Source organism: Chiroxiphia lanceolata, chromosome 13 (genome assembly GCF_009829145.1).
Source record: "Chiroxiphia lanceolata isolate bChiLan1 chromosome 13, bChiLan1.pri, whole genome shotgun sequence".
Lineage (NCBI taxonomy): Eukaryota > Metazoa > Chordata > Aves > Passeriformes > Pipridae > Chiroxiphia > Chiroxiphia lanceolata.
In genome coordinates this window covers 9,831,064-9,846,570 of record NC_045649.1, presented here as the reverse complement: position 1 = coordinate 9,846,570, position 15,507 = coordinate 9,831,064, and the positions used below count along the sequence as shown (strand labels likewise).

At 35.2% G+C, this 15,507-nt stretch overlaps 1 protein-coding gene across 5 annotated transcripts in view; it reads right to left on the bottom strand.

Moving 5' to 3' along the window:
• PHKB (phosphorylase kinase regulatory subunit beta) overlaps positions 1 to 15,507 on the bottom strand; it is a 67,852-nt gene that overhangs the window by 38,304 nt on the left and 14,041 nt on the right. For all 5 annotated transcript variants that reach the window (XM_032701547.1, XM_032701543.1, XM_032701545.1 and 2 more), the window contains 4 exons: positions 13,781 to 13,861; positions 10,322 to 10,437; positions 3,248 to 3,311; positions 547 to 642 (listed from right to left, as the gene is read on the bottom strand). In XM_032701547.1, coding sequence (XP_032557438.1) covers positions 547 to 642; positions 3,248 to 3,311; positions 10,322 to 10,437; positions 13,781 to 13,861 — 357 coding nt within the window. The remainder of the gene's footprint in view (positions 1 to 546; positions 643 to 3,247; positions 3,312 to 10,321; positions 10,438 to 13,780; positions 13,862 to 15,507) is intronic.

Sequence of the window (15,507 nt, the reverse complement as noted above, 5' to 3'; positions counted from 1 at the left end):
ACACTCATTTTAAATTACTGATTTTCAAAACCCAAATTCACCTTTGATGGTAGCACTGAAATAGATCTTTGTTTAACTAATCTATACTTATGTCACTTAGATTTACTCACTGAGGAAATACATTTGTAACGGTAGTTTATAACAACAAGAAATTGTCTATATTCAGCAATTTATGATAAGCCAACCTTAAAGGCTTTTTCCTAGACAAAAGAAAGAATTAAAGCTAAAACAAAAAGTGTTTCAAAAATGCAGGCACAGAGTGTATAGTGGAAACTAGGCCAAAAGAAAAACAATCACCAAGACTGCAAAACTTCAGTTATTTCCAATTTTATTTTACAATTGTTTAGGAAGCTCCCAAGAACACCACTGTAATTCTACTTCAGAAAAACAACTACAGCACAGTGACACTTAAGAAGCAAAAATTTAACACCTTCCCAGCAAATTCCCATCCTTATCAAGCAGAACATAAGGGCCATCATGCAACTAAGAATTCACATCCATTTATTTTCTCCAGTCTGTCGAGGAGAATTTTATTTAATTACTTACATGAGACCTTGACTCTCGGGGCAGCAACGAACACAGAGTCTGCCTGTTACGATTATGGGCATCAAAATCCACAAATATAACAGACCAAGAGCAGCCCTGTAAACACATTACATTTGTTTAATGGAAAGGGAAGAAGGTTAGCTTATTCTGGGGAAACTAATTGGTTCTGTGTTTTATTTGGGTTATGCTGTCATAGTCTGGTATTCTGCTGGTAATTTCAGTCAGAAAATATAACATCAAGTTGAAAACAATTTGGATTTTTAAACTCATTTAAGTATAGCCAAAATTAGATGATTTTATCTATATCTATTATAATACTGATTATCAATTATATGATTCATTCAGGCTATTAACCCTTCCATTAATTCTTGAAAAATAACAACTGTATTAAGGACAAACAAAAAGAGTAGCTGTCCTTCCCCGTGACTGCAGGAAATGTTCCAAATAGTGATGTTGAATATTTCATTACAAGGCAGTTAGAACACATATTCAGCATAGAGGTACTGCTTAGATATTCAGCAGAGGTACTGCTTTGGAAAAGGGCTTCCATAGCAAATAAAAATTGTCTGCTTTTCAGTTATTGTAAGGTCTGCATTATTAACATCTACTCCTTGCAAAATCCATTTCCTAATAACACTCTGTAATTCTACACTGTATCTGTCACCTTTTTGATACCTCCTGAAACACTCAGAAAACTTCCCATATCTAAGACACCATTTAAACACAATCAACAGCATTTAGAATTATTACCAGTAGGTAACTTCTTGCAAACTCAATGCAGTTTGTTAATGAAGAGGTATCTTCATATACATTCCAACTGATATTGAATTTCAGTATCACCCCACTGGAGGACACATTCAATAGCCAACTCATTCCATTATGGTCATAAACATCAGACCATGAGTTTTCATAAGTCCAGCAAATTTCTCCTAAAAAGCACTGTTTCTTTGGTACACTACTCTCCCAGGGAGACTGTTCCAGAACCCTCCCTTTCTAATTATTAAACACTTTCATTTCCAATTAAGTGTCTCCAGAAGTAGTTGGCCACCTTTCTTTGGGTGTCAGTACTACCACCCACTGAGATGCCTTTCCAGAGGGCTTTTTCTGACTCACTCTTTAGCTGCACTCTAATTATACATAGTTATCAGACAAATACTCAGCTTTTGCTTTACTAGGCTAAACAAAATGTTTTTTCCATTGTGCCCATGGAAAATAATCTCTGTTTTCTTAATCATTCTAGTAAGATATATACTGAATAGTGCTAAGAATGCACACAAATAATCACATTTGCTTTGATGATTTGTTAATTTACTTTCTTCCTAATCCAGACTGATTATTCACAAATCTCTAAATTCATCTACAAGCTCTGAACACAGCCTGCCTACACATGTGCATCTGCAGTTTCAAATTCTGTGCTACAGTGAAGAATTCTTTGGGGATTCAAAAGCAAGCTAAACCCACAAGCATCTTGTCTTACAAATGAACTGTTTTTCACTTCTCTAAAGACTGTAAAGTTCTGGAGTAAGGACACATTACAAAGGCTTGTTTTATTTAAAAAAAATAAAATTGTTTTTAATATAGGATATATAGCTCATAAACAAACAAGTGATTACACTCTGACTAGGTCAGACTTCGAACATGTTTGTCTTGTCACAAGCTCTCTGTCTGTCACCCCAGCAGTGATTTATGCAGGTTATACTGGTGCAGTTGCAGGTGCAAACAAATCTCTCTTGAGGGGCTCAACAGGATTTCTCAAAGCTGTTGGAACACAGCTGGAGTTAAGCACAAAGGCAAACTCTGCCATAGACTGAAGGTCAAAATGGTTTCTGTTTATGCCAACTAAATATCTCGGAAATAAATTCTCAAAGCATAACTGGTCTTGCTTCAGCAATTTATTCATCCATTTCAGAATTTAGTAAAAATAATTTGAAAAAAAAACCAGCAGCCGCATTTACTGGTGCTTGAAACTGTTGGGAAGGTAAAGATTACAGATAAATGTTATTTCTGAAATACAATGCATGTATAATGTCTGATCATTATTGAAGATCCTTACTAGCTCCTAGTTCTTAACACCTGACATCAGCTTTTAAAATGGATGACGTATCTTCCATTTGTACATTTTCTAAATCATTAATTTGGAAGAATACTCTTTTATTTTAGCTACAGACTACTGTAGGTATAATACCAAAAAGAAAGATGCACATACAAAGGGAATACAAGTCAGATATAAAACTCTCAGAAAGGGCTTGCTTTCCTAATTCATCCAAACCATGTGAAAGATTGGGAAAAGATTTTAAAACTATGCCACATATTGAAACTAAAAACCAGGAAAACAGTGGGATCATATAAAAGTAGTTTCTTTAAAGTCTTAATCAAAAACATAAGGGAAGCAGACAAAAGTAAAGTACTGTTTGTAGGTAGAAGAATACTCTATCATCAGGAGATACAGTCCTGAAGGAAAAGAAAATGTTTTGGCAACAAAGTTCTTGTTCAGACTAAGCTGGAACTATTATAGAATTTTTTTTAAGGAAATAAAAAAAGTAATTCTTGATAGTAAGGGCACAGTGATTTTATCTGACAAATTCTCTACCAGTCAGTTTGCAAACCAACTTTTTTAAAGCTGGAATCTAAAACTGCCCAACTCACAGTCTAAACCATTACTGCTAAAAAAAAAAGGAGAGAAAACAAACACATTTATTACCTGATTTCCAAAGAGATTGAAACCATTAATTGCTTCTAAAGCTGCTTTTGCTAGCCCCACGGAGCTGAGGAGAAAACAAAACAAAATCCCAGAGGTATCATAATTCAAGTCCAGGCTAAAATTTAACACATTTTCCAGCTTTCAGAGCTATGATCTTCTCTTGATTTGAATTTTGTGCTTAACCCTTATGTTAATAAAATGATGACGCAGCAAATTTGGGGTTGTTTTGGCTTTTTTCCTTTTTTCAGCATTTTTATTTGTCTTCAAATGGCAGAGACCATCTGGAAAAAGTGCTTTTGCTCTCACCTTGCTACCAGACATCTGGCATTATGTACCTCAAGGTCTTGCTAGTAGTTTATTGACAGAGGATTTACTTCAGCACAATTTTTCAACCCAGTTCTCAAGCACTGAAGTTTAAAAGACTGATTTCTAGCTTTCCATACAATAAAAGAACTCATCAATCTGGATTCAGAACAGAAGGGTTTTCTGATGTCAAACATATAGTGATACATCTTTTATTTCACTTACTCCACGGCTAATATCTATCACAAACAAAACAAGACCCAGAAATACTATCAACAAACTTTCAAGTAAGCAGGTTCACATTTAAAGACATTATGCACTAAAATCACTAGATCATATAATTTAAAAACAAATTATATATTAATTTATTACCAATTATGTAAATTATACAGTAAAAATAAAAATATACACTTTAACAAAGCCTTTTCTTTAAGAAACTGTAGTTTTATACTTTCCTTGTGAGTATTTAAACAAAAAATAGTAGCAAAGAAACATTCTCTTTTTCTCAGTTTTAAAGAATACATAATTATATCAGCCAATTTCACTTACATCCATTCAACTGCAGTGAGGAGCTGAAGCATTAACATATACAGAAACCAGTGCATTTCTGGCATGTTGACTCCAAAATTCCAGACGTTTAAGGTCACAGGGCATCAGAAAGTAAAATATTAAATGAGCCAGTGTGGCAGGACAGTCTACCCTGAACTGACCTAAAATCCAGTAATGCACACTATGCAAGCCATCATGCAGGCCATCATGTAAGCTATCATGCAAGTTCAGCTGCTGGTGCCAGGGTGCTGTCTTGGTGTTAAATTATGCTAAAACCATCCTGGTTCACCAGACTTCCAATATACATCCATTTTTTGAAACAAGAGGTGGCAGATAAGCTACCCTGCGAGCTTGTAAACCTGTGACTACCAGTCCATCACTTCATAACTATAAAAGCCCAGTCTGAACTTCCATATAGCAGATTCTTCCACACACTCCCTTGAAGTGTGGAGCTCCTCCCGTGAAGCAGGGACACCTCTTCATGGTTACTCCCCAGGGGTTAAGAGAGAGAGAGAGAGATCTGCCTGCTATCCTGTATGGTGTGTTATATCAATCTCTACTTAATGATTGTTTCTTTTGCTAGCTTTGATACAATTGCTTTAATATAATTGTTTTGTTACAGTGCAATATATTACTTCGTTATATAATACTCTTCTAGTAGATTTTTTAGCTTTTACACTGTGTAGTAAATAATTCTGATTAGGATCTTTTGTCTGCTCACTTGTTTGTTAATTTGTCATAATAAATAATTCACTTACACAAATCTTTCTGTTTTGCCATCATTAAAATCTGTGGGACAAAGTGGTTTAATCATACCTCTATAATTCCTTTCAATTTAAACCACTAACACAGTCCGAGGCTAAGATGGGATTCAGCCACACCTAAACCCTTCCCCAAGAAGGAGTTTAGAAAGCAAGGGAGTCCTTTCTGCACCTTGAGACTCACCAGTAAGGCTTTGCTTTTTAAAACTTTGCCTAAGCCTTCCACTCTCCTGTGACAGCCAGTTCCCAACAGTGCTACAGTTTAAAACCATAAATATGTAACACTCCCAGATTTCTGACAGCTCTATTGAACACAAACAGTCAAGGCAGCAAAAGGTCCTTGCACTTCCTATTCAGTGGTGACATACAAGTGTAGGAACTAGAAACACTGCAGAGGTTCAGCTAATTAAACAAACACCTTTCACATTCTCTTAGGCAATCTGGTAAAACAGAGTCAAAGCATCCAGTAAAACAAAGCTTACTGTAATTCTCCCTACATCGTTCATGAAACTAAAATTTTAAGTTACACCTTTGTCTCCCCTGAACTGCATTTCCTCTGACCAATGTGCCTTGAGCTGTCCCTGCTTCAGTTGTACATGAACTACAACAGGATTTTACTTCACTGACAACCCATATGCCATCCCTACATCTGTCCCATTAGACAGAGTTTATAACACTGAGTTATAAAAAATATTCAGAAAATAATCACTAACATTCCCAACTTCTGTGTAAGAGGAGTTTTGACAGTATTGACAAACAGCTTCATTGTCCACCCACAAAAAGACTTAGAGTAATCAAATTGTCAGAAACTGGCAAACAGGGACTGCGCTTTAATCTTTATTCTTCTATACTCCATGAAGCATTTTGGGATCAAAGCAAGCCTTACCTTACTGTAAATAAATTTATTTGTCCTATTAATTTAAAACATGAAATTTTAAATGTTTACTAATCCATATTTTAAATATGGGATTTAATTACAATTAACACAGAAAATATTGAAAATAATGAAAAAAATACAAGGCAGTTACAGAATTTTGTTTTTTAAGTACTACATTTACCTTTGTTGGTTTTAACGGTAGAAATACTTTAGATACTGATTTCACACGTTTATCATTTATAAACCTCCATCTTCCTTTCTGAAACACTGCCAGAAATAGTACTCATGGGATTCAATTCTAATTGGTTGAACAAGAGAAAGCTGAGCAGCTTAACTACGTCCTGCTCTGAGCAGCTGCCATCAAACAGTGGCGAAATCCCTCAGTTTTGTGTCTTCTGATGATAAAAGCTTTTAGTACTGGAGAATATCACAAAGAAACAAACTGAACTCAGAAGTACTGTGGATATAATTATTTCTCTGGCTTTGTTTCAAATACCTAAACAAAAATGTAGTTGTTCTAAAAATTGCTCTATTCCAATTATCACCTAGCAATTGACCAAACAAATGGGCATGATGACTCAGAACAGAACTTTTTAGAGGAATTAAGCAGTATAGCCAAATTGCATATACAGAAAATGAAAATCAGAAATCCTGCACACTGCAGTCTGTATCTCACATTAAAACCTAATTCTTCTTTTCCCTTTCAAGTAACAGTTCTAATACCAACAGTCCTACATTTTCAGAGAAAAAAGTTACTGACAAAAGCTAGAGAAGTAATAAATGTCCAAGAATATTCAAATGTTCAACTGTATTCAGATAATGTAAAACTACTCAATCTGCCTACAAAATAGGCAAATGTATTCCCTCCTTGAAATCATCTGTATTTTACACAGTCATTATTCTACAATAACAATAATAATGTTTACCATAAATGATAAGCATTTTTCTACCCCTAGTTATTCAAAGCCCCTGGAGATTTCTCTACTCACACAAATATTACTTGCAAGTGACCATATAAATCTCTCAACATTATCAAGCATTCCCTTCACCAAACACACACTTACTACTTAGATTACCAGAGGTTTCATGGGTAAATAACAGGAGGAAGTTACTTTAAAAGAAAAAAAAGTCTGAGAAGAGCCTTCATACCAAGTATGTCTTCAGAAGAGTGAACAAACAAACAACACAGCACACTTCAGGATTATGATCACACTTCAGACACTCGTTTCATTCCTACTGATTAATGCCCTCCTGTTGGGCAAATTACAAGAGAGGATTTATAATAAACATTATGCTCATGTCTTTGTAGAGAAAATACATTCTTCATACTCTATAATTTAGTAACAGAAGAAATAGGCTGTTTTAACAGTATGAATTAATGGTAAAATGTATTTTAATATATGTTCCTTCCTCCACTCAGCAACCCACCATTAACATACTGTATTAACATGCAGGACTCAATGCCCAGAGAAAAAGGTGCTTACTTTGAGATGGCCCTAAAGAAAACCTAACTCAAACTCTCCAGAAATATTCCTCTGAAAATTTCACAGGATCATTAAGTCATCAGCTGTAAGGAACACATGGAACTCATCTAATCCACTAGGAAACCACACTTCAAGCCAGATGTGATAACCAAGAACGATTCAAGTAAACCACAGCCTCATCTAGACAAGTCTCAAAAACCTCCAGTGATGGAGATTCCATAACTTTTTTTGAGTATTCTGTTCTGGCCCTTCACTGTGCTTCAAATGAAAAGATTTCTTCCTAATGTCCACACTGAACTTCACCAGGTGCAATCTTAAGACCTTACTGTAGCTGCCAATTATTGTGATGTGGCAAGGATTATCAAGAGCAGACTTGTAATCATAATACTAATAACATTTGACCTTGAGCCACATTTAGGGCAGGGGAAGGTGAGACTAACCTAGAGAAACTGTACTTCCAGCTTGCTAAAAAATATTTAGTAAATGCACTTAAAGATCATTCTTAATTCCCAGTAACTTCTAACTGTTAGATTCACTCTTCAGTAAAATACCTGAAGGCAAACACTAAAATTTTAATATTCTTAGCAACTGCTAATCAAAATACACCTTGAAGCATATACATCTCTAATCCTCCTCCCATTTATCTGCTTGCCTCCATCCAAGTGCTGTGCATTTGAACTGGGACATCAAACACCACAGAGGATGCTAAAAATAAGTAAACAAGAAAAAAATCCTACATCAGTAATAATAATTTTCTAACTATATAAATCAAAATAGAGCAAGGAAGAACAGCACTATAGCAATATAACACCTGCTCTACAGAGAAGAGCAAGATTGAGGCTCTGCAGTCCCAGACTCAGGATATGAAGATGCTGCACTTCGGCAATTTCATTTTTCTCACAGCACATATGGGAGATGTCAAAGACGTTTTGCAGAGGTATCAGCAGATGCCTGGAGAACAGCTTGATCAAATGCTTACAGGACAAATTAATTTTTCAGAAGTTCAGCCATTCAGGAAGGGGATCACACTGCAATAAAAGCTGTTACAAATCCTGCCTTTGAACCAATAAAAGGCGTCAATTTGCACACATCAGTGCAGACCTGCTCCACAGAGTGTTCTGCTATTTATCATTTATTATAAGTGTTTTGAGCTGTACTAAGATGGAATGCCAAGACTGTGAAGATTTAAAATATCTGCATCTTTTAACATAGGCCACAATTTTACAGCTACTATTCATAGACTCCCTATTATATAATATCTTCTTTAAAAAGAAAGCCTCTTTCAATAAAAGACAAAAATTAATTTCTCATTCTGAAAGCAAACACACATTGTATGTAGATTTACAGTGTAGGTTTGGAGGGTCAGGAAGACACCACACTGAACACTCAAATTAAGAGACTGGCTTGGGGTCCATAATCACTGAAGACACATACACCATTTGTAAGTAGACCTGATGGTTGTAATTGCTTCATCAATTTAAGAAAAAGATAGTTTTTAGAGCTCTCTTTGGTAGGTCCACTACACCACAAGCATAACAAAGTACATAGAATATCTTAGCATAACCAGGGCTTTCCTCAATAATATCCAAATACATCTTTTGATGCATGTTCCTCTTCCATTTTTTCTGATTTATGAGAACAAGGGAAATTGCCTACCAGCTTTCTACAGCAAAGTAGAGTACCAACATGCACACAAAGAAAGATAAATAGGGGCAATACTTGTTTCAGATGACCAAAGTCTACTTCTTAAATTAGGACCAAGCTCTGTGCTTCCTTTTGTGTTAGTTCAATGATCTGTTAGATTGGCTCAGTCCATCTCACAGAACTTCACCTTTGAGAAACCAACCTATAAATGTCAGTCTAGATTAAGACAGAACAACAAGCCCATTTCCATCTGCTTAAAAGATGTTCTGTTTCCCCTGGAGGAAATTCACATACTGAATAACCAGAATGCTGCAAACAGCAGGAGACACAGGAGTTTATGTTCCTTTTGCACATTTGTACAAGGTGAGATGTGGAAGGAAGTATATGATTCTCTAAATGAATGCTCATATAGTCTGCCATTCGACAATTTTACAGACACGGGAGGAAAAATACTCCAGCAAACAAACAAAGCAGATCATACAACAACAATTTTGATTTTTTCAGTTCCCATATTGGTACAAAGGTTCTATAAAAGCCCTGAAAAAAACCCCCTAAATTAAGTGTTTTGCTGTAATAGCATGTAATTAGACCTATAGGTTAAAATATACGTGACTGTATGTGGACTCAGAAAAAAATTTCCATTCTCAAATGAGAACACACATTCATTGGCAATATTGAAAACTGGAAGAAACACATGTATTCTTTGCAAGCCCTTGGTAATTAGGATGATCAACAATATTTTAAAAATCCTAAGATATCCAAGCTATAGCCATTTTTATGAATAATAAAACCTCAGAAGTGAAGAATAAAACCTTCAAGAAGTGAAGAAAATAACAGCAACACTAGAAAAATCAAGCTGTCAGATTACAGACTTGATCCTTCAAGACAGACAGCACATAAGCAATTCCACTTAAGTGAACAGGACCACTATAACATTAAAATGTTAAGAACATTGCTAAGTGTCTGTTGGGACAGGGATCAGAATGTCCAGTTGCTTGTAGCATCTGAAGAACCTGGAAAAAGGCTCGGCACTGGGCTGGCCTCCAGCATCCAGCATCTTCTTCCCACCATGGTGGAGATGAGAAAATCTAGACTCATGATTCAACACCTTTTTAAAGCAGGGTATTCCTAACCATTCTTGTGAATCCAAACTATTGCATGTGCTTAAAGGGTTTGAACAGTTCTGAACACAATTTTCAGAATTATATGCGTGCAGCTGCACATAATTATTGGAATCTGAATACTCAAACAGCTAAGCATCTATGTGGTTATTTTGGCATGCATATGATGATGAAATTATCTTCACATTTTCCCAAAATACATCTCTCAGTCTTTAGAGAACCTTAATTTAGTTCAAACAGTATTTTAATGCATTATTATTATTTTTAACTCACTCCATGAATTCTTTTGATTCATTTACTTGTTTTGACTGACAGAGCCACATTTGCTCACCCACCTTGAATGCAGCTCTGGGCTGCCATTGTTGTATTTACTTCCTCTTTCCCAGACACCAAAATCTGGCACACGATAGGACCTCTCCACACAAAACACAAGGTTTTGGATAAAGGACACCTACAGGAAAAAAAGGAAAAGTGATTGAAGGGAAATGAAACCAGTTTTTCTATTCATTTTTTTTCCAAGAGACAAAACAGTTATTCCTCAGCCATCATAATTCCATCGATTTCTCTTTGAATCCAGAGCATGATGTACCCAAGCTCAGGTATTCTCCTTAAGACCAGTTCTTAATCACAAAATAGTAAGAGCTCTCCAAATGAGGTGACAATGTGAATTTATGCAAAAGTTCTTCCAAAGCCAGGGATAAAAATTATTTCATATTCAAGACACGTATTTGGAGAGCTACAAACTTCAGAATCCAAAAGAAATTATATCCCGCAAGATTAGGACAGAAATCTTGGTGCTGTTAATTAATTCTAAGGGAGTTGACCTGCCAAAGTTTATTATATTAGCTCCAGATAATACATACTTATGCAGATTCAAACACACTCCTTTATAAACATGAATAAAACCCTAAACCAATTTATTATAATTAGAATCTCCATGAATCAACATGTTTCAACTGAATACTAAGGTATTGAAGGGTATTTTAAGGTATTTAAGGTGTATTCAACTATAGCTGGGGACCTATTTAAGCAGATAATTTTTAGTCATTTACACTGTTGAAAAAGACATTTGGAGTTGCTCAACTGTAGAAAAATTAAACTGATCATAAGTTCTACAGTTCAGTTCAAACAGTCCACAGATTAGAGCTTGGAGAAAATTTAACTGCAAACACAAAATTTACGCTGGTTCATCCATCTAAATTATTCTAGGGGACTCTTTGATAAAGAGAATATTGCAATGGCTAAATACACAACCACATTGGGGAATGACAGAGAAGGATCAACTTTATTACAGTCATGTGATTTTTATTTTTTTAATGAGCTATGAAACAAAACCCAAATCTTTTACTGAAAGGTATTTGCTTTCATTTTCATTTATCTTTATACTTCTGTGTGGTCTTTTCTCTCCATGTTTCTTTAAATCTTAAAAATTTTGTATTTCAGATGCACTCTTTATGCTAATACCAGTCCATCAGCAATATTATAATTCTAGACACACTTGTCTCTCTCTATATAATATGCCTCTGCTAAAATTTCACTATGGGATGCACATGTACAATTACCTGTACCCTAAATCTTTTCATAGCTATTACTTTCAAGAAAACACTGTCCCACTCCTCAGATATGCCCATTCCTTAGATATTCATCTCTGTAATTTAGCATTTGGTTGTATTAAAATGACCTTTCTGTGAATGAAGCCAGAATACCCAGTGATTAGGGGGGGGCTTCTCCTATCTCTATCAATAACTGAAATTGAGATGTATCAGCTAAATGAAGAAGGAAAGAGCACCACACAGAAATATATAACTTTACTGATTACTTCTACCAGTGACGATGAGCAGAACACACATTAAAAAAAAGTCAATTACAGACATTTTATGAGACTAACTAAGGGTTTCCAAACACCAGATTTACAGAAAAGGGCAGCAGAAAGCTTGTTGCAAACCAAAACCTTCAGAAAACAATTCATTCATATCACAGGCATGTAAATGCTATAACCAAGTCGATTCTGTGGCACTTACAGAAATCATGGATTGTGTGTGTTAAGTTTATTTATCCAAAAGTCGAGCATGTGGAGATCAAGGTGTAATAAAGAACACCCACGCAGCATGGATGACTGCAAACACTCATGTAACTGTTTAACCTGTGGATAACTGCTCTCACTCATTGCCACAATCATACACTGTTATCTTTGTTATGGATGCAAAGACACAATTAAATTAATTTTTCAACTGCCAACAGATGAAACTGGAGGGTAACTCACTGACAGCTGCCATGCCTGACATCAAGCAGGCAGGGATTGCCTCTAAAGCCAAGAGTTGTGTGTACAAACATATTTCTGCAGACAGCTTGCCAAATATCAGCCATCTGCCAGCACCTTCCACTGGGCAAGCACTGGTTCTCCATGGAAGGAAAGAGCCTAAATACACCCTGCAATTGGGAAGAAATCTCCAGCTTGGTGTCTGGGTAGCAGATTGCCACATCCACAATGCCCCTATGTGAACATTCTCTAAACACACAGGGAAACTTGGAAATACTGTCATTATGTAGAGTTATAAGATCTGAGAATAAAGGCAACTGTTGGAGCTACACAGAGAATAACAGAACATATGGGTCTGTGGTAAAATAATCTTGTATAAATCCCCATAGTCCAGAGATTTATAGGGTACAGTTGCAAAGAAAACTACATCCTGACAAGGAATGAATATCCACTGACTGGAGAGTCTGTACACATGCACTTTTTCTGCAGAATCTGTAATTAAATACAAACATCTGGAGGATAATATAAATTATATATCAAGCTAAGTAAATACTTAATTATATACATTTGCCTCCTCACAGACATAAAGGCAATTCAGACAAAATAGGATAGACCTATCATACGATCTAACTAAGCAAGAAAGGAGACATGTTGCAACATTCAGTTCTCTCATTATCTAAAAAAAAATCCAGATTAATGAAGATGCACGTTTTAGAAATATAATGCAAATACACTCTTACTGGAAAATTCTCCCTTTTTTTTTAAAAGGTAGTACTATAAGTGCAATTAAGCTTTTTAAGGCAATACAGCAGCAATTATTAAATAGAACAGAGTAAATTTAAACAAATCCAGTTTAGGAAAATTGGAAGAAAAAAAATTTTAAAAAACCACATACATCTGTGCTTTCCATTCTGTATCAAAACATAACCTCATTTTACAGCAGGACAGCAGGTTGTCCTCACATGACTTGTCCTCAAGTCACAGCCACAGTGGCTATTATTATCTTATTTACAGAAGAGTTAACAATCTCTACAAACATCTCTCACCATGACACAAAATGGTTTTTTTTTCAATTGAAGAAACAGCAAAAATTCTTAACACCCACAGGTTCATATGTATTTGAACAAAGTCCTTCAGCTTTCCAGAAAATTAACCCCATTATTTATTGTACTGAAATTCTACTGGACAGGATATACTGACAGTTTGAAATAATGTGAAAATTGAGAACAACATAAGTAGAAGTTAACTGTCCCAATAGACCTTTTAATTCTTGACCTTGTACCTTTCAGAAATAGTAGGGAACTATAAAAGTTTTCAATGTCATGTTACATTTACTCTTTGCGTATTTAACACCTTTTCAGCTATTAATTTATTGCACTATCCATTAATTCATCTTTTCTGGCTTACACTAAAAGCAAATAGTACCTGCAGTGTATTTTCAGAACAATTATTTTACAGCTGATAATTAAATAAAACCAAGAAAGAACACAAATAACTTGAAGCACGTGTTTTAGGATCGGAAATCAATTTGTACCTCATCTGTGTTGTAGATTATCTGCAGCCCCGAAGAGATCATCTCAACCAAATAGAGGAGAAATAATGACACAGCATTGATCTGAAGTAATTAAACACAGAAAGGAAACTATAATTAACTTTATGTTTATTGGAGTCAGATAAACAAATTAAATGTGGTATTATTCACTAACAAAGATGGTCTCACTATAACACAGTTTTGCTTCTTCAAAAACATTATCCTAGACCTAATGAGGGGGAAACAATCGATAGGAAAAAATGCCACAAAGAAGCATTATCCTCTAAAACTTCTGATGTATTATCATTTTTTAAATTATTTCAAACTATGCTGTCAAAATATGCTCTCAAAGCACACTGCTTTGACCCACAGGCAATCACTGTAGCCACGAGCTCTTTCATGTTTACATATATAACCATTTATTAGCAAGTAGATTACCAAAAAGGCAAGTATTATACTGAATAGTATACAGCAAATCACTTCATCCCTAGTGGGAATTTTAGTGTTATCAGCTGACAGAAGTATAATTACAACATTCAGATATTATTAGATTTGTGAAAAACTATGTTTTTGTAGTGGTACACAGCATTTATTATTAACAGTAATTACCTTCAGCAGCTATACAGACAAGCATCATGATGTCAATTCATTGATTAATCAAAGAAAACAGCTGGATTGGTTTTTTTATTACAGAATTCTACTGTAATTGAGAATTCGTATAACTCCAACAGAAAAAGTTTCTCACAGCAACTTGCTTCAATGAGGTAAAAACCCACAATCTCAATATGAAATTTAGAGAAACCCTCTAGAACTTTTAATCCAGTTTTTTAACTGGATTCCTATCTGAAATATAGTAGGTTAAAAATTAGGTCCAAATTTTAAAAATTTGGAGATTTAAATATAAAGATTTAAATACCCATCTCCACTTCCTTAATACAAACTGAAAAGCACCAAGACCAGCAATAAGAGCTACGTAATATATTCTCTTTTTCCCAACTGAATCTCCTAAGTTACTCTGTACCCTGTTGTCTCCACAGAGCTGAAAACCCTCTATTTTTTGATGTGTGCTGATGACAGAAGCGAATGTGCATTCATGTCATGGGAAGGGCTGAGCTGCCACAAAAAACAGACTTTAAACTCTCATATATTGCTCCCCAGGTCCCAAAATTGGCTCCTCCTGCAGATAAAAGATGTGCATTTTCAGGGAGCTTCACAAAGTCCAAAATGCTAACTCAGGATAACTGCATAAAGCATTTTTCTCAGAACACACATTGTCTGAATCCAACACGTTTATTGTACAAACTATTCAAGTAATGTTGTCACCATGAAATTAAATAATTATCAACCTACTGTCAGTTCTGAATAACTTCACTAGCAATTTCTGAATGAAAGACTATGCAGACTAAGGAATGCAAAATAAGGCCACGAAAGCAAAGAAGGGTCTGAAAGTGAAGAAGAGAGGGAGGGAAAAAAAGAAAGGAGTAGATCAAAACTTTGAAAAATGAAAGACTAAAATATCAAATTAGGCAACAAATCTGACTAGGAACCATTACACAAAGAAGTGAACAATTCCTAGCTAGACAAAGCTGTTGTCAGTGTACATTAAAATCTTTACTATGAATGAAAATTTCTCAAACTTATGGAAAATTAAGCTGGGAACAGTCATGTTCACTGTAAGATTACACTAAATCTTTCACTTTACTGACTACAACATTTTTTTGTGAGGATTA